Source organism: Pongo pygmaeus, chromosome 19, assembly GCF_028885625.2.
Source record: "Pongo pygmaeus isolate AG05252 chromosome 19, NHGRI_mPonPyg2-v2.0_pri, whole genome shotgun sequence".
Lineage (NCBI taxonomy): Eukaryota > Metazoa > Chordata > Mammalia > Primates > Hominidae > Pongo > Pongo pygmaeus.
This window is the reverse complement of record NC_072392.2, coordinates 897375-912139: the sequence shown is the minus strand read 5'-3', so window position 1 is coordinate 912139 and position 14765 is coordinate 897375. Positions and strand designations below refer to the sequence as shown.

Genomic DNA, 14765 nt, shown 5'->3' with positions numbered 1-14765 from the left:
TTGTGCTGAACCTTTCATGTGTGTGGTTTCATTTAAGACCTTCAACAACTCTACGAAGTAGGTGCTATAACCATCTCTACGTTACAGGTGTGAAAACTGAGGCTCAGAGAGGTGACATAATTTGCTTAAGATTAGCTGGGCATGGTGGTTCACTCCAATAATCCCGTCTACAAGGGAAACTGAGGCAGGAGGATTGCTTGAGCCCAGGAGTTGGAGGCTGAAAGGTGCTAGGATCATGCCTGTGAATAGCCATTGTACCCCCGCCTGGGTGACAGAGCAAGACTCCATCTCTTAATAATAACTATTAATATTATTATTGTTTGTCCAAGACTGTGCAGCCAGCAGGGCCAGAGCGTTATTGAAACTTGGGTTTCTGTGATGCCAGAGTCTGCACAGCGCTGCCAGGTCCCGCTCACACGCCCTCCCTTGTGAAGCTTTCACACCCACCCCGCTGCTGATCCCATTGCAGTTTGGGAGGTGTGCACGGTCGCTTGTGGGGTGCATTTGCCCTGTGAGATCAGGACCTTAATCCCTAATCATCTCTGGACCCCAATGGAAGCTTCTCGGCACCTAGGGGTTCTCAACTGGTATTTGTGGAATGGAACCAAGTAGTTCTGGGATGTTCAGTCAGGAGGAAGGGAGGAGCAAAGGAAGGCTCAGGCAATAATGCTGGGAAGAACTCAGGTTCAGGGTTAACCCTGGGAAGAACTCAGACTCAGGGATAATGCTGGGAAGAACTCAGGCTCAGGGATAATGCTCGGAAGAACTCAGGCTTAGGCAATAACGCTGGGAAGAACTCAGGCTCAGGGATAACGCTGGGAAGAACTCAGGCTCAGGGTTAACGCTGGGAAGAACTCAGACTCAGGGATAATGCTGGGAAGAACTCAGGCTCAGGGATAATGCTGGGAAGAACTCAGGCTTAGGCAATAACGCTGGGAAGAACTCAGGCTCAGGGATAACGCTGGGAAGAACTCAGGCTTAGGCAATAACGCTGGGAAGAACTCCGGCTCAGGGATAACGCTGGGAAGAACTCAGGCTTAGGCAATAATGCTGGGAAGAACTCAGGCTCAGGGATAACACTGGGAAGAACTCAGGCTCAGGGATAACACTGGGAAGAACTCAAGCTCAGGATTAATGCTGGGAAGGACTCAGGCTCAGGCAATAACGCTGGGAAGAACTCAGGCTCAGGGATAATGCTGGGAAGAACTCAGGCTCAGGGATAACGCTGGGAAGAACCTCAGGGCTGGGAAGAATTCAGGCTCAGGAATAACACTGGGAAGAACTCAGTCTCAGGGATAACGCTGGGAAGAACTCAGGCTTAGGCAATAATACTGGGAAGAACTCAGGCTCAGGGATAACACTGGGAAGGACTCAGGCTCAGGAATAACACTGAAAAGAACTCAGGCTCAGGGATGGGAGAAACTCAGGCTCAGGGTTAACACTGGGAAGAACTGCAGCCTCCTCTTCCCTTTCTTGGTCTCTTCTGAAGGCTTGGGGCTTGGGATTCGAGGTTGCTGGTAGGTGCGTGAAGAGGTGGCATGGGAGCCAGGAGCTCCTGAGATGGTGCCCGCTCCACTCCCTCCTGACTGCTCTGGACCTGGGTTGTGTGGTTCAGGGACGCCCATGGCGGAGTCAGGGACTCCTCGAGTTTCAACCTCCGCCCCCCAGCAGCCGGCCCCTGCATTTCTCCCCTTCCTGGATCTTGGGTCCCTGCTGCAAAGAGAAGGACACGAGCTGGACCCTCCCATGTGCCAGATGCTGTGCTAGGAGCCCAGGGGCTGCCCTGCCACCCAAGTCCTCCAGCCATGGGGCTGCTCCCATTTAGTAGATGAAGACACTGAGGCTCAGGGTGGCTCCCGGGCTTGTCCCAGTTGGGAAGGAGGTAAGTCGGAAGTAGGTAGACCAGTGCCTTGGTTGTGACCCTGGGTCCGGTCATCGCTGGCTCCCCCGTCCTCTCTGGCCCTCCTACGTCCACACCTGGCTGGGATCTTGCTCACCTCTCCATACCGTGAATCTTCCCTGATGAGCCACACCTGGCTGAGATCTTGCTCACCTCTCCATACCGTGAATCTTCCCTGATGAACCACACCTGGCTGAGATCTTGCTCACCTCTCCATACCGTGAATCTTCCCTGATGAGCCACACCTGGCTGAGATGTTGCTCACCTCTCCATACCGTGAATCTTCCCTGATGAGCCACACCTGGCTGGGATCTTGCTCACCTCTCCATACCGTGAATCTTCCCTGATGAGCCACACCTGGCTGGGATCTTGCTCACCTCTCCATACCGTGAATCTTCCCTGATGAGCCACACCTGGCTGGGATCTTGCTCACCTCTCCATACCGTGAATCTTCCCTGATGAGCCACACCTGGCTGGGATCTTGCTCACCTCTCCATACCGTGAATCTTCCCTGATGAGCCACACCTGGCTGGGATCTTGCTCACCTCTCCATACCGTGAATCTTCCCTGATGAGCCACACCTGGCTGGGATCTTGCTCACCTCTCCATACCGTGAATCTTCCCTGATGAGCCACACCTGGCTGGGATCTTGCTCACCTCTCCATACCGTGAATCTTCCCTGATGAGCCACACCTGGCTGGGATCTTGCTCACCTCTCCATACCGTGAATCTTCCCTGATGAGCCACACCTGGCTGGGATCTTGCTCACCTCTCCATACTGTGAATCTTCCCTGATGAGCCACAGCTGGCTGAGATCTTGCTCACCTCTCCATACTGTTAATCTTCCCTGATGAACCACACCTGGCTGGCCTGGCTCATCCCACAGCTCTCACCTCCCGTCTGGGATCTCCGTCTCCCGGCTAGCTAGCAGCCCTAGAGTTGGTGCCATAATTACTCCCATTCTATAGATGAGGAAACGGAGGCACAGGGAGCCTAGATGACGTGCCCAGGTCACACAGTTGGCAAGAGGCAGAGCTGGGGCTCACATGCAGAGTGCAGGGGAGTTTTCTTTCTGTTTTAGTTTATTTGTTTCACTGTATAAACAGTGTCGTGTACCAGCTTCTCCTCAACATTAGCTTTATTTTATTTATTTATTTATTTATTTGAGATGGAGTCTCCCTCTGTCACCCAGGCTGGAGTGCAGTGGCGCAATCTTAGCTCACTGCAGCCTCCGCCTCCTGGGTTCAAGTGATTCTCCTGCCTCAGCCTCCCAAGTAACTGGGATTACAGGCACCTGCCACCACGCCCCGCTAATTTTGTATTTTTAGTAGAGATGGGGTTTCACCATGTTGGCCAGGCTGGACTTGAACTCCCAACCTCAGGTGATCCGCCCGCCTCGGCCTCCAAAAGTGCTGGGATTACAGGCGTGAGCCACCTTGCCCGGCCTATGTATTTTATCTTTTTGAGACAGAGTCTCCCTCTGTCACCCAGGCTGGAGTGCAGTGGTGTGATCTCAGCTCACTGCAGCTTCCACTTCCTGGGTTCAAGTGATTCTCCTGCCTCAACCTCCCGAATAGCTGGGATTACAGGCACCCGCCACCATGCCTGGCTAATTTTTTGTATTTTTAGTAGAGACGGGGTTTCACCATGTTAGCCAGGATGGTCTCGATCTCCTGACCTCAGGTGATCTGCCCACTTCGGCCTCCCAAAGTGCTGGGATTACAGGCATAAGCCACTGCATCTGGCCAATGTTAATTTTATGTAGTTGAACTATGTATATGATTTTGGAGTGACTTGTACTAGAACAGAGAACGAGGAGGCAGAGGGAGGAGCAAGGTGATCTAGAAGGTGATGAATCCGGTTCCATCTGTGGCTGTAGTTAGTGGCTGCACCTGCCCTGGCACTTGCCCTTTGGTGTCGGTTCCCATTGGCTGAAGAGCTACTGAGCTTCATACAATCTGGAGGTGGGGCTTGAGTTTCTGCCAGGAAAGCTGGGAGAGCCAGGGAGAAGCCGAGAGGCAGGAGAAAGTGCTTCAAGTCGAGGACCTGCCATTGTTAAAGGCCTGGAAGTGAGAACGTGCCAGGCCCTTTGAGAGGTTACTGTCAACAGTGAGATGGGTGAGTCATCAGCTGGGGCCCCACGGCCCTTGTTTGGGCTGGCTTGGTGGCTTCCTGCTGGGCACAGAGTGAGCAGTGTTTTAGAAAGAGTCATCTGATGTCAGCAGGAGGGATGCAGGATGAATGTCCTGTCACACCTGGCCTGAAATCCTTCAACACCTTCCCTTCGCCTATAGGGCCCAACCCAGACTCTTTGCACAGCTGTCAAGACCTTGTCTGACCTGACCCCTGGACCCCCTGCTGACCTCTGTGGCCTCAGGACCAACTCCCTGCTAGAATGTGAACTCTCACGAGAGAGAGATTTTGTCGGTTTTGTAAGAAAACTTTTGCTCACTGTGGTCTCTGGTGCCTAGAACTGTGCCTGGCACACAGTAGGTGCTCAGTAAATATTAGCTGAATGAATGCATGAACCAGCCAGACTAAACTCATGTCACTGTGCCTCACACAGTCTCTCTCCTGTCTGTTCCCCAGCCCCACCGGCATCTCTAACCACTGCTTTTTTTTTTTGAGACGGAGTCTCTCTCTGTCACCCAGGCTGGAGTGCAGTGGTGTGATCTCAGCTCACTGCAACCTCCGCCTCCTGGGTTCAAGTGATTCTCCTGCTTCAGCCTCCCGAGTAGCTGGGACTACAGGTGCCCGCCACCACGCCTAGCTAATTTTTGTATTTTTAGTAGAGACGGGATTTCACTGTGTTAGCCAGGATGGTCTCAAACTCCTGACCTCAGGTGATCCGCCTGCCTCGGCTTTCCAAAGTGCTGGGATGACAGGCCTGAGCCACTGCACCCGGCCATAAGTTTTTTTTTTTTTTTTTTTTGAGATAGGGTCTTGCTCTGTCGCCCAGACTAGAGTGCAGTGGTGTGATCTCAGCTCATTGCAACCACTGCCTCCCAGGTTCAAGGAATTCTTGTGCCTCAGCCTCCAGAGTAGCTGGGATTACAGGCCTGTGCCACCACTCCTGGTTAATTTTTGTATTTTTAGTAGAGACAGGGTTTTACCATGTAGACCAGGCTGGTCACGAACTCCTGACCTCAAGTGGTCCACCTGCCTTGGCCTCCCAAAATGCGGGATTAAAGGCGTGAGCCACTGCGCCCGGCCTAATTTTTTTTTTTTTTTTTGAGACAGGGTCTTTCTCTGTTGCCCAGTCTGGAACACAGTAGCACAAACACAGTTCACTGCAGCCTCAATATCCTGGCCCAAGCAATCCTCCTGCCTCAGCCTCCCAAGAAGCCAGGACCACAAGAGCATGCCACCACACTCAGCTAATTATTTTTAAAAATTTTTGTAGAGATGAGGTCTTGCCATGTTGCCCAGCTGGTCTCAAACTCCTGGGCTTGAGTGATCCTCCTGCCTCGGCCTCCCGAAGTGTTGGGATTTCAGGCATGAACCACTGCACCCGGCCTATATGTATAGTTTATTCGTGGACAGAAATAAGGAAAAATGTATAACTAACTCTTAGAGGTTCCCTCTGTCAGAGGCAACCAGAGGAGACTTTCTATATTATGTGTGTCTACAAAGTTAGAATTGTTAGTGATGTAACAGGAAAATAAAGAAGTTAAAAAAGAAATGCCACGATTGGGAACGTAGAGTGGGCTCTGAGGGCACCAACGGGCACATCTGATGCAGCCAACGGGTAGTCACGGGAGGCTCCCTGGAGGAGGTGACGCTAAAATTCAAATCTAAAAATGAGCAGTGGGCCGGGTGCCGTGGCTCACACCTGTAATCCCAGCCCTGTGGGAGGCCGAGGCGGGCTGATCACCTGAGGTCAGGGGTTCGAGACCAGCCTGGCCAACATGATGAAACCCCATCTCCACTAAAAATACAAAAATTAGCCGGGCCTGGTGGTGGGTGCCTGTAATCCCAGCTACTAGGGAGGCTGAGGCAAAAGAATGGGTTGAACCGAGGAGGCAGAGGTTGCAGTGTGCTGAGATCGCACCACTGCACTCCAGCCTGGGTGACAGAGAGAGACTCCGTCTCAAAAAAAAAAAAAAAAAATCGCAATAGGTGTTTCCATGTTATCCCTTCTAGAAAAGTGGCACCTCAGCTGCAGAGTTCTAACATTGCTCCCCTCCCCATTACGGCCCTGCCCCTCCCTTGACACTGCCTTGGGAGTCAGTCACGAGGTCAGTCTGTCCCCCGAGACTGTCAGCTGCGCGAGGATAGGCACGGGGTCCCCTGTCCGTGGCTGCATTCGGAATGCTAGCACAGTGCCTGGTGCACAGCAGGCGGTTAACAAATGCTTGCTGATTGGGTCAGGCGGCTAACAAATGCTTGCTGATTGGGTCAGGCGGCTAACAAATGCTTGCTGATTGGGTCAGGCGGCTAACAAATGCTTGCTGATTGGGTCAGGCGGCTAACAAATGCTTGCTGATTGGGTCAGGCGGCTAACAAATGCTTGCTGATTGGGTCAGGTGGTTAACAAATGCTTGCTGATTGGGTCAGGCGGTTAAATGCTTGCTGATTGGGTCAGGCGGTAAACAACTGCTTGCTGATTGGGTCAGGTGGTTAACAAATGCTTGGATTGGGTCAGGCGGTTAACAACTGCTTGCTGATTGGGTCAGGCGTTAACAAATGCTTGCTGATTGGGTCAGGCGTTAACAAATGCTTGCTGATTGGGTCAGGGAAGGAGGGAATGGAGGGTGGGTGTGGGGGAAGACTGTGGAGAGTCAACCATTGGAGACTGAGATTTAGACTTGATGGTGTCAGAAATCTCAGTGGCTGTGAAAGATTTCAAACATTAGCTGGGTGTGGTGTGTGCTTGCGGTCCCAGCTGCTCAGGAGGCTCATGTGGAAGGATCGCATGAGCCCAGGAGGTCAAGGCTACAGTGAGTCATGTTTGTGTCACTGCACTCCAGCCTGGGTGACAGAACAAAACCCTGTCTCAAAAAAAAAAAAAAAAAAAAAAGTCTCAGTGGGTGCCCCATTCATTGCTCTTGCGGGAGTTTATGCCCCTCACCCTCTATGATGCTGTTCAGGCCACTTCTCCAAGTTCATCTTCTGTCCTCTAGCAAGCAGTGCTTCTTAACCTACCTTCCTTCCTCCTTTCCTTCCTCCCTTCCTCCCTCTCTTCCTCCCTCCCTTCCTCCCTTCCTCCCTCCCTTCCTCAAGACAGAGTCTGGCTCTGTTGCCCAGGCTGAAGTGCAGTGGTGCGATCATAGCTCATTGCCGCCTCCAACTCTTGAGTTCAAACGATCCTCCCCGCCTCAGCCTCCTGAGTACCTGAGATTTCAGCTGCGCCACTGCACCCAGGTTGCTGAAGCTGCTTAACCCTTTCCTTTCGGGACTTCTCTTCTTTGCCTGGAAACCATTCCCTATTTCCAGATGCTGCTCAGAAGCCACTGTCCTGTGAAGCTTTCACTCTCAGGCAGCGTTAGTGCCACTGTCCTCTGTCCCCAGGGTGGCTGGTAAACGAGAACACTGCCTCGTGTGCTCACACATCCTGAACCCAGACGGATCAAGAGCCTGCGAACAGCAAGGGCCCTGTCTCCCAGCCTTGTATGTGTGTCATGCCAGGCCTTTTCTGGGTATCAATGCATGAATGAACAGACAGATGGACAGACAAGATCAGGAGCCAAAGTGGGGAAGTATGTGTGGTCGTGTGGGTGTAAGAGGCTCTAAAGCTTGGTGGGGTGGTGGCTTTGGAAAAGGAAAAGAAGAACCAAAGGACTTGGTAAAAGGGATGTGGGGGTGGAGGGAAGGAAGACTCGCAAGATGGCGGCCTCACTAACAGAAGGGGAAACCCAGAAGGGGAAGCTGTTTCAGGAGGAGGAAGGGTCGTTTGGTCCGGATATGTGGAGTGGAAGGGCTGTTGCTGGGGCTTCCAAGTGAGGAGACCCAGTGGCTGGAGCAGGTGCTAGACCTAGAGCCCAGCAAGACACCGGGGCTGGAGCTGGCAGCAGGCCGCCATTGGCCTGGAAGGGAGAAGGGCTGCTTCTCTGGGGGAAGGGAGCAGAGGGCTGAGGCTGGGCCCAAGCAAGTGACTCCACATTTACAGGAGGCGGGAGAATGAAGGGCCAGCCTACACCAGAGAGTGGTCGGGGCAGCGCCTGCATCAACAGGGCAGCTGAGGGCTTGGAGAAACTCTAGACTGCAGAGGCCAAAGAAGCGGAGAGGGAGGCCTCTGGCTTTGGAATAAACCGTTATGGGGGCCTTTGAAGCAGGCTGCTTCTATGGAGAACATTAGGAGCCAGGCCGAGGCAGACAGTGTGGAGCTCAGGTCCAGGGCTGGCTCAGGGCATTTGTAAGGGAAGGGGAGGGAAGCTGTGGGGACTGGTGAGTCATTTCCCCTCCAGGGGGGTGCCGAGGGCCTGTGAGTGGAGTCTGTGTCTGATGGAGGGGCACTCTCGTTACTCACTGGAATTTCCAGCCACCGGGGACAGGGTGGAGTAGAGAGGCCCTGGATACTCAGGGAGCCACTTGTGTGGGGTTCAGGGATTTCGGGAAGAAGTGGGCGTCAGTCTCACCATGCCATGTAGAGGCGTGGGAAACGGGGATGAGGATATCCTGGCAGACTTCCAAGGGCACCTCATGTCCTCTTGAGTGGAGGAACGAACACAGCAGGGGCTTGTGGGGTTTTAGGCCCTTCTTCGTGTCACCTGCAGGTCTGACTCGTGTGGGCAGCCCATGCCATGCACATGGAGCCCGCCGGGCGGGAGACAGAACAACCTGTGGTACCAGGCCCTGAGCTGGCATACTTGTGCCCTGGGGAATGCCAGGCCTGGTCGTTCCCAAGCCCTGGCCACAGCCTCACCCGCCCACACCAAATGAGGAATTGTGGCTGAAAGGGCCGTTCAGATGCGCCCTGGCTATTTATAACCCACGCAGGCAAGCACAGGGGAAAACCAGGAGCTGGAAGGAGATGGGTGGGGTGGGGTGGGGTGGGGGTGTGCCTCTGCTGAACTCTGGTGGCACAGTTCCCTGATCAAAGGCTGTTAGCCCTGGGGCCCCCCCAAGGGCTCACCCCCCAATCCCTTGCTCTGTATTTCAGCTCTGGAAACAGGATGGAGCCTCTCTCCAGAGAGGGCAGCTTCTCTGCTACTAATGGAATTGCATGAGCCCCACCTAGAGCCCAGAGCTTCTGAAGAATTCTGGGGGGAGTGGAGGGCTGTGGGCCGAACTCAGGCCACAGGTGTGGTTCATTTAGACAGCACCATGTTGTTTTAAAATGTTAATTATTTGCCATCGTTTTAAAATCAGGAGCGTTCCTGTTAAGAAGCCAGATTTTAGCTTATTTTGAACAGAGATCAGGCAGCCGTGAGCTTGGTTTCCTCCAGCAGCCATCAGCTGGACTGAGTGGTGGTTTCACCCAGCCCTACCTGGCTTGCTTCACGGGCTGGCCTCACCCGCACCCTCATGGGTGTCGTTTGCAACCTTTGCTCCATCGTTGGGTTGTAAAAGAGCTTTTCCCAGGGCCTCCCCTGGACTCCTCCTCCCATGGAAGGAGGTGTATGTGCATCCGGGAACTAGGGCCAGGGGGACCAGAATGTGGCCTCACTCCCTGCACAGTTGGGGGTTCTGCAACTATCGGAGAAGCCAGGGGAAGCTGGCTGGGAGTGGGCAGGGCGGGCAATGGTGCCTGTCCTGGGTTCTGGGTGCCTGTCCTGGGTTCTGTGTGCATTCCCCTTGCAGGCTGGCTCCCTGTGGTGGGGTGGCTGCGGGGGCTGCTTGGAGGAGGTGGGGGTGCTGGTCTCAGCAGTGCCTGTGAGTCGGTGGGGGGCTGCTTGGAGGAGGTGGGGGTCCTGGTCTCTGTGGGGGGGCTGCTCAGAAGAGGTGGGGGTCCTGATCTCTGCAGCACCTGTGAGTGGGGGCTGCTCAGAGGAGGTGGGGGTCCTGGTCTCAGCAGCATCTGTGAGTAGGGGGGCTGGTCTGTGAGTGGGGTGCTGCTTGGAGGAGGTGGGGGTGCTGGCGTCAGTAGCGTCCGTGAGTGGGGGGGCTGCTTGGAGGAGGTGGGGGTGCTGGTGTCAGTAGCGTCTGTGAGTGAGGGGGGCTGGTCTTTGAGTGGGGGGGGCTGCTCGGAGGAGGTGGGGGTCCTGGTCTCTGCCGGGGGATCTGCTCAGAGGAGGTGGGGGTCCTGGTCTCTGCAGTGCCTGTGAGTGGGGGCTGCTCAGAGGAGGTGGGGGTCCTGGTCGCAGCAGCTTCTGTGAGTAGGGGGGCTGGCCTGTGAGTGGGGGGCTGCTCGGAGGAGGTGGTGCTGGTGTTAGTAGCGTCCGTGAGTTGGGGGGCTGGTCTTTGGGTAGGGGGCTGCTCGGAGGAGGTGGGGATGCTGGTGTCAGTAGCGTCTGTGAGTGGGGGGGCTGCTCAGAGGAGGTGGGGGTGCTGGTATCAGTAGCGTCCGTGAGTGGGGGTCTGCTCGGAGGAGGTGGGGGTGCTGGTCTCAGCACCTGTGAGTTGGGGGGCTGCTCGGAGGAGGGGGATCCTGGTCCCTGTGAGTGGGGCGCCCACCGCTCGTGAACAGGACCGTGGTGGCGCCGCGCTCCTGCTTGGGGGCAGGTCAGGCCTGTCTGTTGCAAAGCCTGACTCCTCCAGCGGCGGCCGGGACGCGGCTGTGGCTTCTGGGCGGGCCGGGGCCTCCCCTCCGGAAGGGGGCTCTGGCGCGTGGGGACTCCGGGGTGGCTCTGGGGGTCGCCCCTGCTTGCCGGGCTCCTGGCTCGGCCGCGCGCGGGGAATGAAGATGCGTCTGCGAAGCGGCCTCCCCCCTCCACCCCACCCCGGCCCGGCCGCGGCCTCCTCGCTCCTCCTCCGCCGCAGAAGCCTCCGCCAGCCGCGGCCCCGCAACCCCAGAGGACGGGCGGCTCCACCTCGCGACGCGCGTTTCCTGTGTGTTCGGAGCGAGCGCGAGCCCGAGCCCCGGAGCCCGGGAAGGGCGGGCCCTGCGGGGCCGGGAGCGGGGCCGGGCGGGACACGGAGGAGGGCGCCGGGCTGCTGCGCCGCGGGTTCGCCTCCGCCACGGGCCGGGCACGGCGTCAGGGGCTGCCCGGGCCTTGCTCCCCCTTTCGCCGGGCGAGGACGCGCGAGGCGGCGGCGGCGGAGCGGGGTGGACTAGGTCCAGGATGCAGTCCCGGGTCGGGAGCCCCAGGCCGGGCGCGCGGGTGTAGACCTGCCCCCGCTCCCGCCCGCCTCCTCCCTCCTCCCTCCTCCCTCCTCCCGCTGCCGCTGCGTGGACCCCGCTTCCTGTCTGCCCTCCGCGGGCTCCGGCTGCCATGGAGGAAGAGGAGGCGATAGGCTTGCTGGACAAGGTTCTGGAGGACGAAGATGTGTTTCTCCTGGAGGAGTGCGAGCTGGGAACCCCGACCAGCCCCGGCTCAGGGTCCCCCTTCCTGGTGACTGTGAAGGTGGGAGCGTGACACGCCCTGGGCGCTGGGGGGGGGGGGCCGGGCCGGCGCTGCCGAAGGTGCGCGGGAGAAATGGCTGATGGGGGCGCAGAGCGCGCGGCCGGGTGGAAGCCCCTCGGCGGAGTCCGCGAGGGTCCCGGCCCCGGCAGCTGTTCCCGGGGGAGAGGGGCGGGCCTGCCTCCCCGACCGGTGTCCTCGGGGGAGTGGCTGCCGCCCCCTCCAGCCCAGCCCAGCTCAGGGCTCCGGCGGCCGAGCCAGGAGTCACCTGGCGGGCCTGTCAGCCTCCCTGGAGCCGGTGGGCAGGAATCCCCTGTTTCCACGGCAACCGCAAGAGAGGGGCCACCCTCTTCCCAGCCAGGGGACGGGGACTTGGTGTCTCTGAGCTGAGGCAAGAGGGTGTTTGCAAAGGGCAAGAGCCAGAGGTCACTGAGCTTCCTTGAGGGAAAAGCACTGGGTCAGCTGAAGCGGGGGAGGGAACAGCTGGCTTGGAGGCCGCAGCCAGGTGGGCAGGTGCCCTTCCCGAGGTGGGATAGGCAGGGAGCATCTGATGGGCCCTGGCCCACCGGCTCTGGGGCTGACGGCGTTCTCTGCAGCAATGCCCCGTCCTGTAGGAGAGGTTGCCTCCCGGTAGAACTGGAGGGCAGTGGTGGCCCCGGAACCACGCCGGCTCTGTGAGTCTGGCCCGGAACACCACAGCGGTCTTCCTTTTTCTCTCCTGGACACACCTCTCAGAGCTTCAACCTCAGCCTTTTGCTCAACTGCTCTCTTGTTCTGTGTCGAGAAAGGACGCCCAGTGAGGATGCGTTTCGGGGAGTTTGCAGACTGCTAAGCGAGGCTGCCTAACCGAGTGCCCATCTGCGGGGCCTAGATGGCATGTGCAGCCAGCATTGCTGGGGACGGGAGGCTGTCCCTGAACCTCTCTGGGCCTCCCTGTCCCTCACAGAAGATGGGGATCACAGTCCTGCCCCACCCACTCTACAGTGTGGTTCTGAGGAGGAGCCAGTGGAGGTAAAAATAGATGCAGAACCACGGTAGATGGCTGATGTGTGGAGTATGGGTGGAGCGGTGGCTGCAGGCCTGGGTGGGGAGTGGAGCTGTAGGGAGGCTGGCAGTGGCTGGCACCCCACCCCGTGTTCTCTGATCTGGTGCTGGCGTAGGGCCGTGGGGGTAAGTCACGTCTCCCGGTGGGCTCAGGGAGGCCTCTGCACTTAGGATCTGACCAGCCTCCCCACTAGGAACAGGGTGGGAAAGTCTGCTCGTGAGCCAGGAGTCAGGCTGGGAGTAGCAATGCTGGGATGGGAGGTGTGTGGCCCTCATGGGCCTCCTCTGGGAAGCCCCCAGCACAGATGTGGGCCCACTCAGAGGCCGCCTCCTGGACCTCCCCTTCTGCTGGACCCTGGCATATGCCTCAACTAAGCCCGTATTTCATTCTGCTCAGATGCTCAGAACTCTAGACATTTGCCTCCGCAATTATATCCCATTCTCTTTGAGGACGAGGACCATGTCATATTCATTGCTGAACACTGCACAGTGCTTGGTATGGGGCTGGTGCCGGTGAGAATCTGCACAATGTGTGAGGCTTGCTGGGGACCACGAAGGGTGCACCAGGTTCCCAGCCTCGCTCCATCTCAGAGGTGTCCTACTGCGTACGGCGGTGGCCCACGGATGCCGAGAGAGCCTGAGCACGTGTCACACCTAAAAACAGCTGCTCCTCCTGGGTCCCCATGAGCACCTGGATGGGGTCTTCCCCTCTACGTTGCTGCCAGCATGGGGGAAGGGGACCTTTCTTGAATGCTGGGGAGTTCCAGGCTCCCTGCCTCATCCTGAACACCTCTAGAATTCCTCCCTCCTCTACCGGCATTGGCCTCAGAGGGAGAAGACAAGCAGGTGGCTGCAGAGCTGTGGGAAGAAGGCACATGGATTCATTCAACAAACACTCTCAGGTTGGGTGCTCTTCAGAGCGCCCTGCCTGGCACCGTAGAGGCGACGAGAGGAACAAGGCGTGATTTTCCCTCACAAGGCGTTCAGAGCAAGGGGCGGGTACAGGGAGTAGGAATAGAGTACGGAAGTAGTCAGGGTTGGCCGGGTGCGGTGGCTCACGCCTGTAATCCCAGCACTTTGGGAGGCTGAGGTGGGCGGATCACCTGAGGTCAGGAGTTCGAGACCAGCATGACCAACAGAGTGAAACCACATCTCTACTAAAAATACAAAAATTAGCTGGGCGTGGTGGCAGGCGTCTGTAATCCCAGCTACTTAGGAGGCTGAGGAAGGAGAATCGCTTGAACCCAGGAGGCAGAGGTTGCAGTGAGCCAAGATCGCACCACTGCATTCCAGCCTGGGCGACAGAGTGAGACTCAGTCTCCAAAAAAAAAAAAAAAAAAAAAAAAAAGCTGTGAGAAGAGTACTGATAAAAGGGCACCAAATTCAGGGGAGAAGGGACCACTTCTCATGGAGTTGGGGATGGCCTGGATGCGTCCACGTGTGTGTGCGCGCGTGTGTGTGCGTGCAGGCCAAGGGTCATTTCTGGATGATACACTCCTGTCCTGGGCTGCAGACGTTCTTGGCACACCCCTCCCTGGCAGCTGGTAGGAATCCAAGGCAATTCTCTTTGCTATGACTTTACTTTAGGGTTACTTACCTTAAGCAGCAGTTGTGTCCTGAGCATGTGCCCAAGTGCCAGGCCCATAAATCAATCCTGTTTCCAGTGTAATTTCCAAGACGCTTCATCTTCCTGGGGGGCAGAGGTAAAGTTGGCCGCAGTTTTCTCCAAAGCTATAGCTGGAGTTTGCTGCATATCTCAGCCCAGACTTACCTTTGAAGAGTTATTGATCTGTGAAACTGGTAATGCAAATACTGATAGCAGCGTCATGTTGCATCTGTAAAATGGCGTATACTTGCCAAAAGTGTTTCATGCCATTCTATTTAAAGATAGGTAGGGTTTAGACGGGGGCATTGTAGAAGGTGCTATTTTAAGGAACTTATTTGTCAGGAATAAAAACCCTTTTGTCATGCAGATTAGCCCTTTGGGTATCATTCTGTGCCATTTTTTTTTTCTTTTGAGACAGAGTCTCACTCTGTCACCCAGGCTGGAGTGCAGTGGCACCATCATGGCTCTCTGTGGCCTCCACCTCCCAGACTCAATCAGTCCTCCCACCTCAGCCTCCCCCTCACTACAGGCACATGCCACCACGTTGGGCTAATTTTTATATTTTTGTAGAGACAGGGTTTCACCATGTTGCCCACGCTAGTCTGTAACTCCTGGGCTCAAGTGATCTGCCCATCTTGGCCTCCCAAAGTGCTGGGATTACAGGCGTGAGCCACTGAGCCCGGCCCAATTCTGTGTCAGTTTTTAATGGATCGTCTGAAACATCTATTTCTGTTTCACCTGCCCAGGTCTCTTGTGCCTGCACATCATGCCT

General features: G+C 56.5%; 1 protein-coding gene across 6 annotated transcripts in view; it reads left to right on the top strand.

The window, feature by feature from the left end:
* The window catches only part of ABR (ABR activator of RhoGEF and GTPase), a 226798-nt gene that overhangs the window by 109380 nt on the left and 102653 nt on the right, over positions 1-14765 (top strand). Inside the window, exon 1 of one of the 6 annotated variants that reach the window (XM_054459709.2) lies at positions 10799-11346. The exons of the other annotated variants lie outside the window; for them this stretch is intronic. Within the exon in view, the coding sequence (XP_054315684.1) occupies positions 11215-11346 (132 nt within the window). The 5' untranslated portion in view covers positions 10799-11214. Of the gene's footprint in view, positions 1-10798; positions 11347-14765 lie in introns of those variants that run through there. 6 annotated transcript variants of the gene reach the window in all.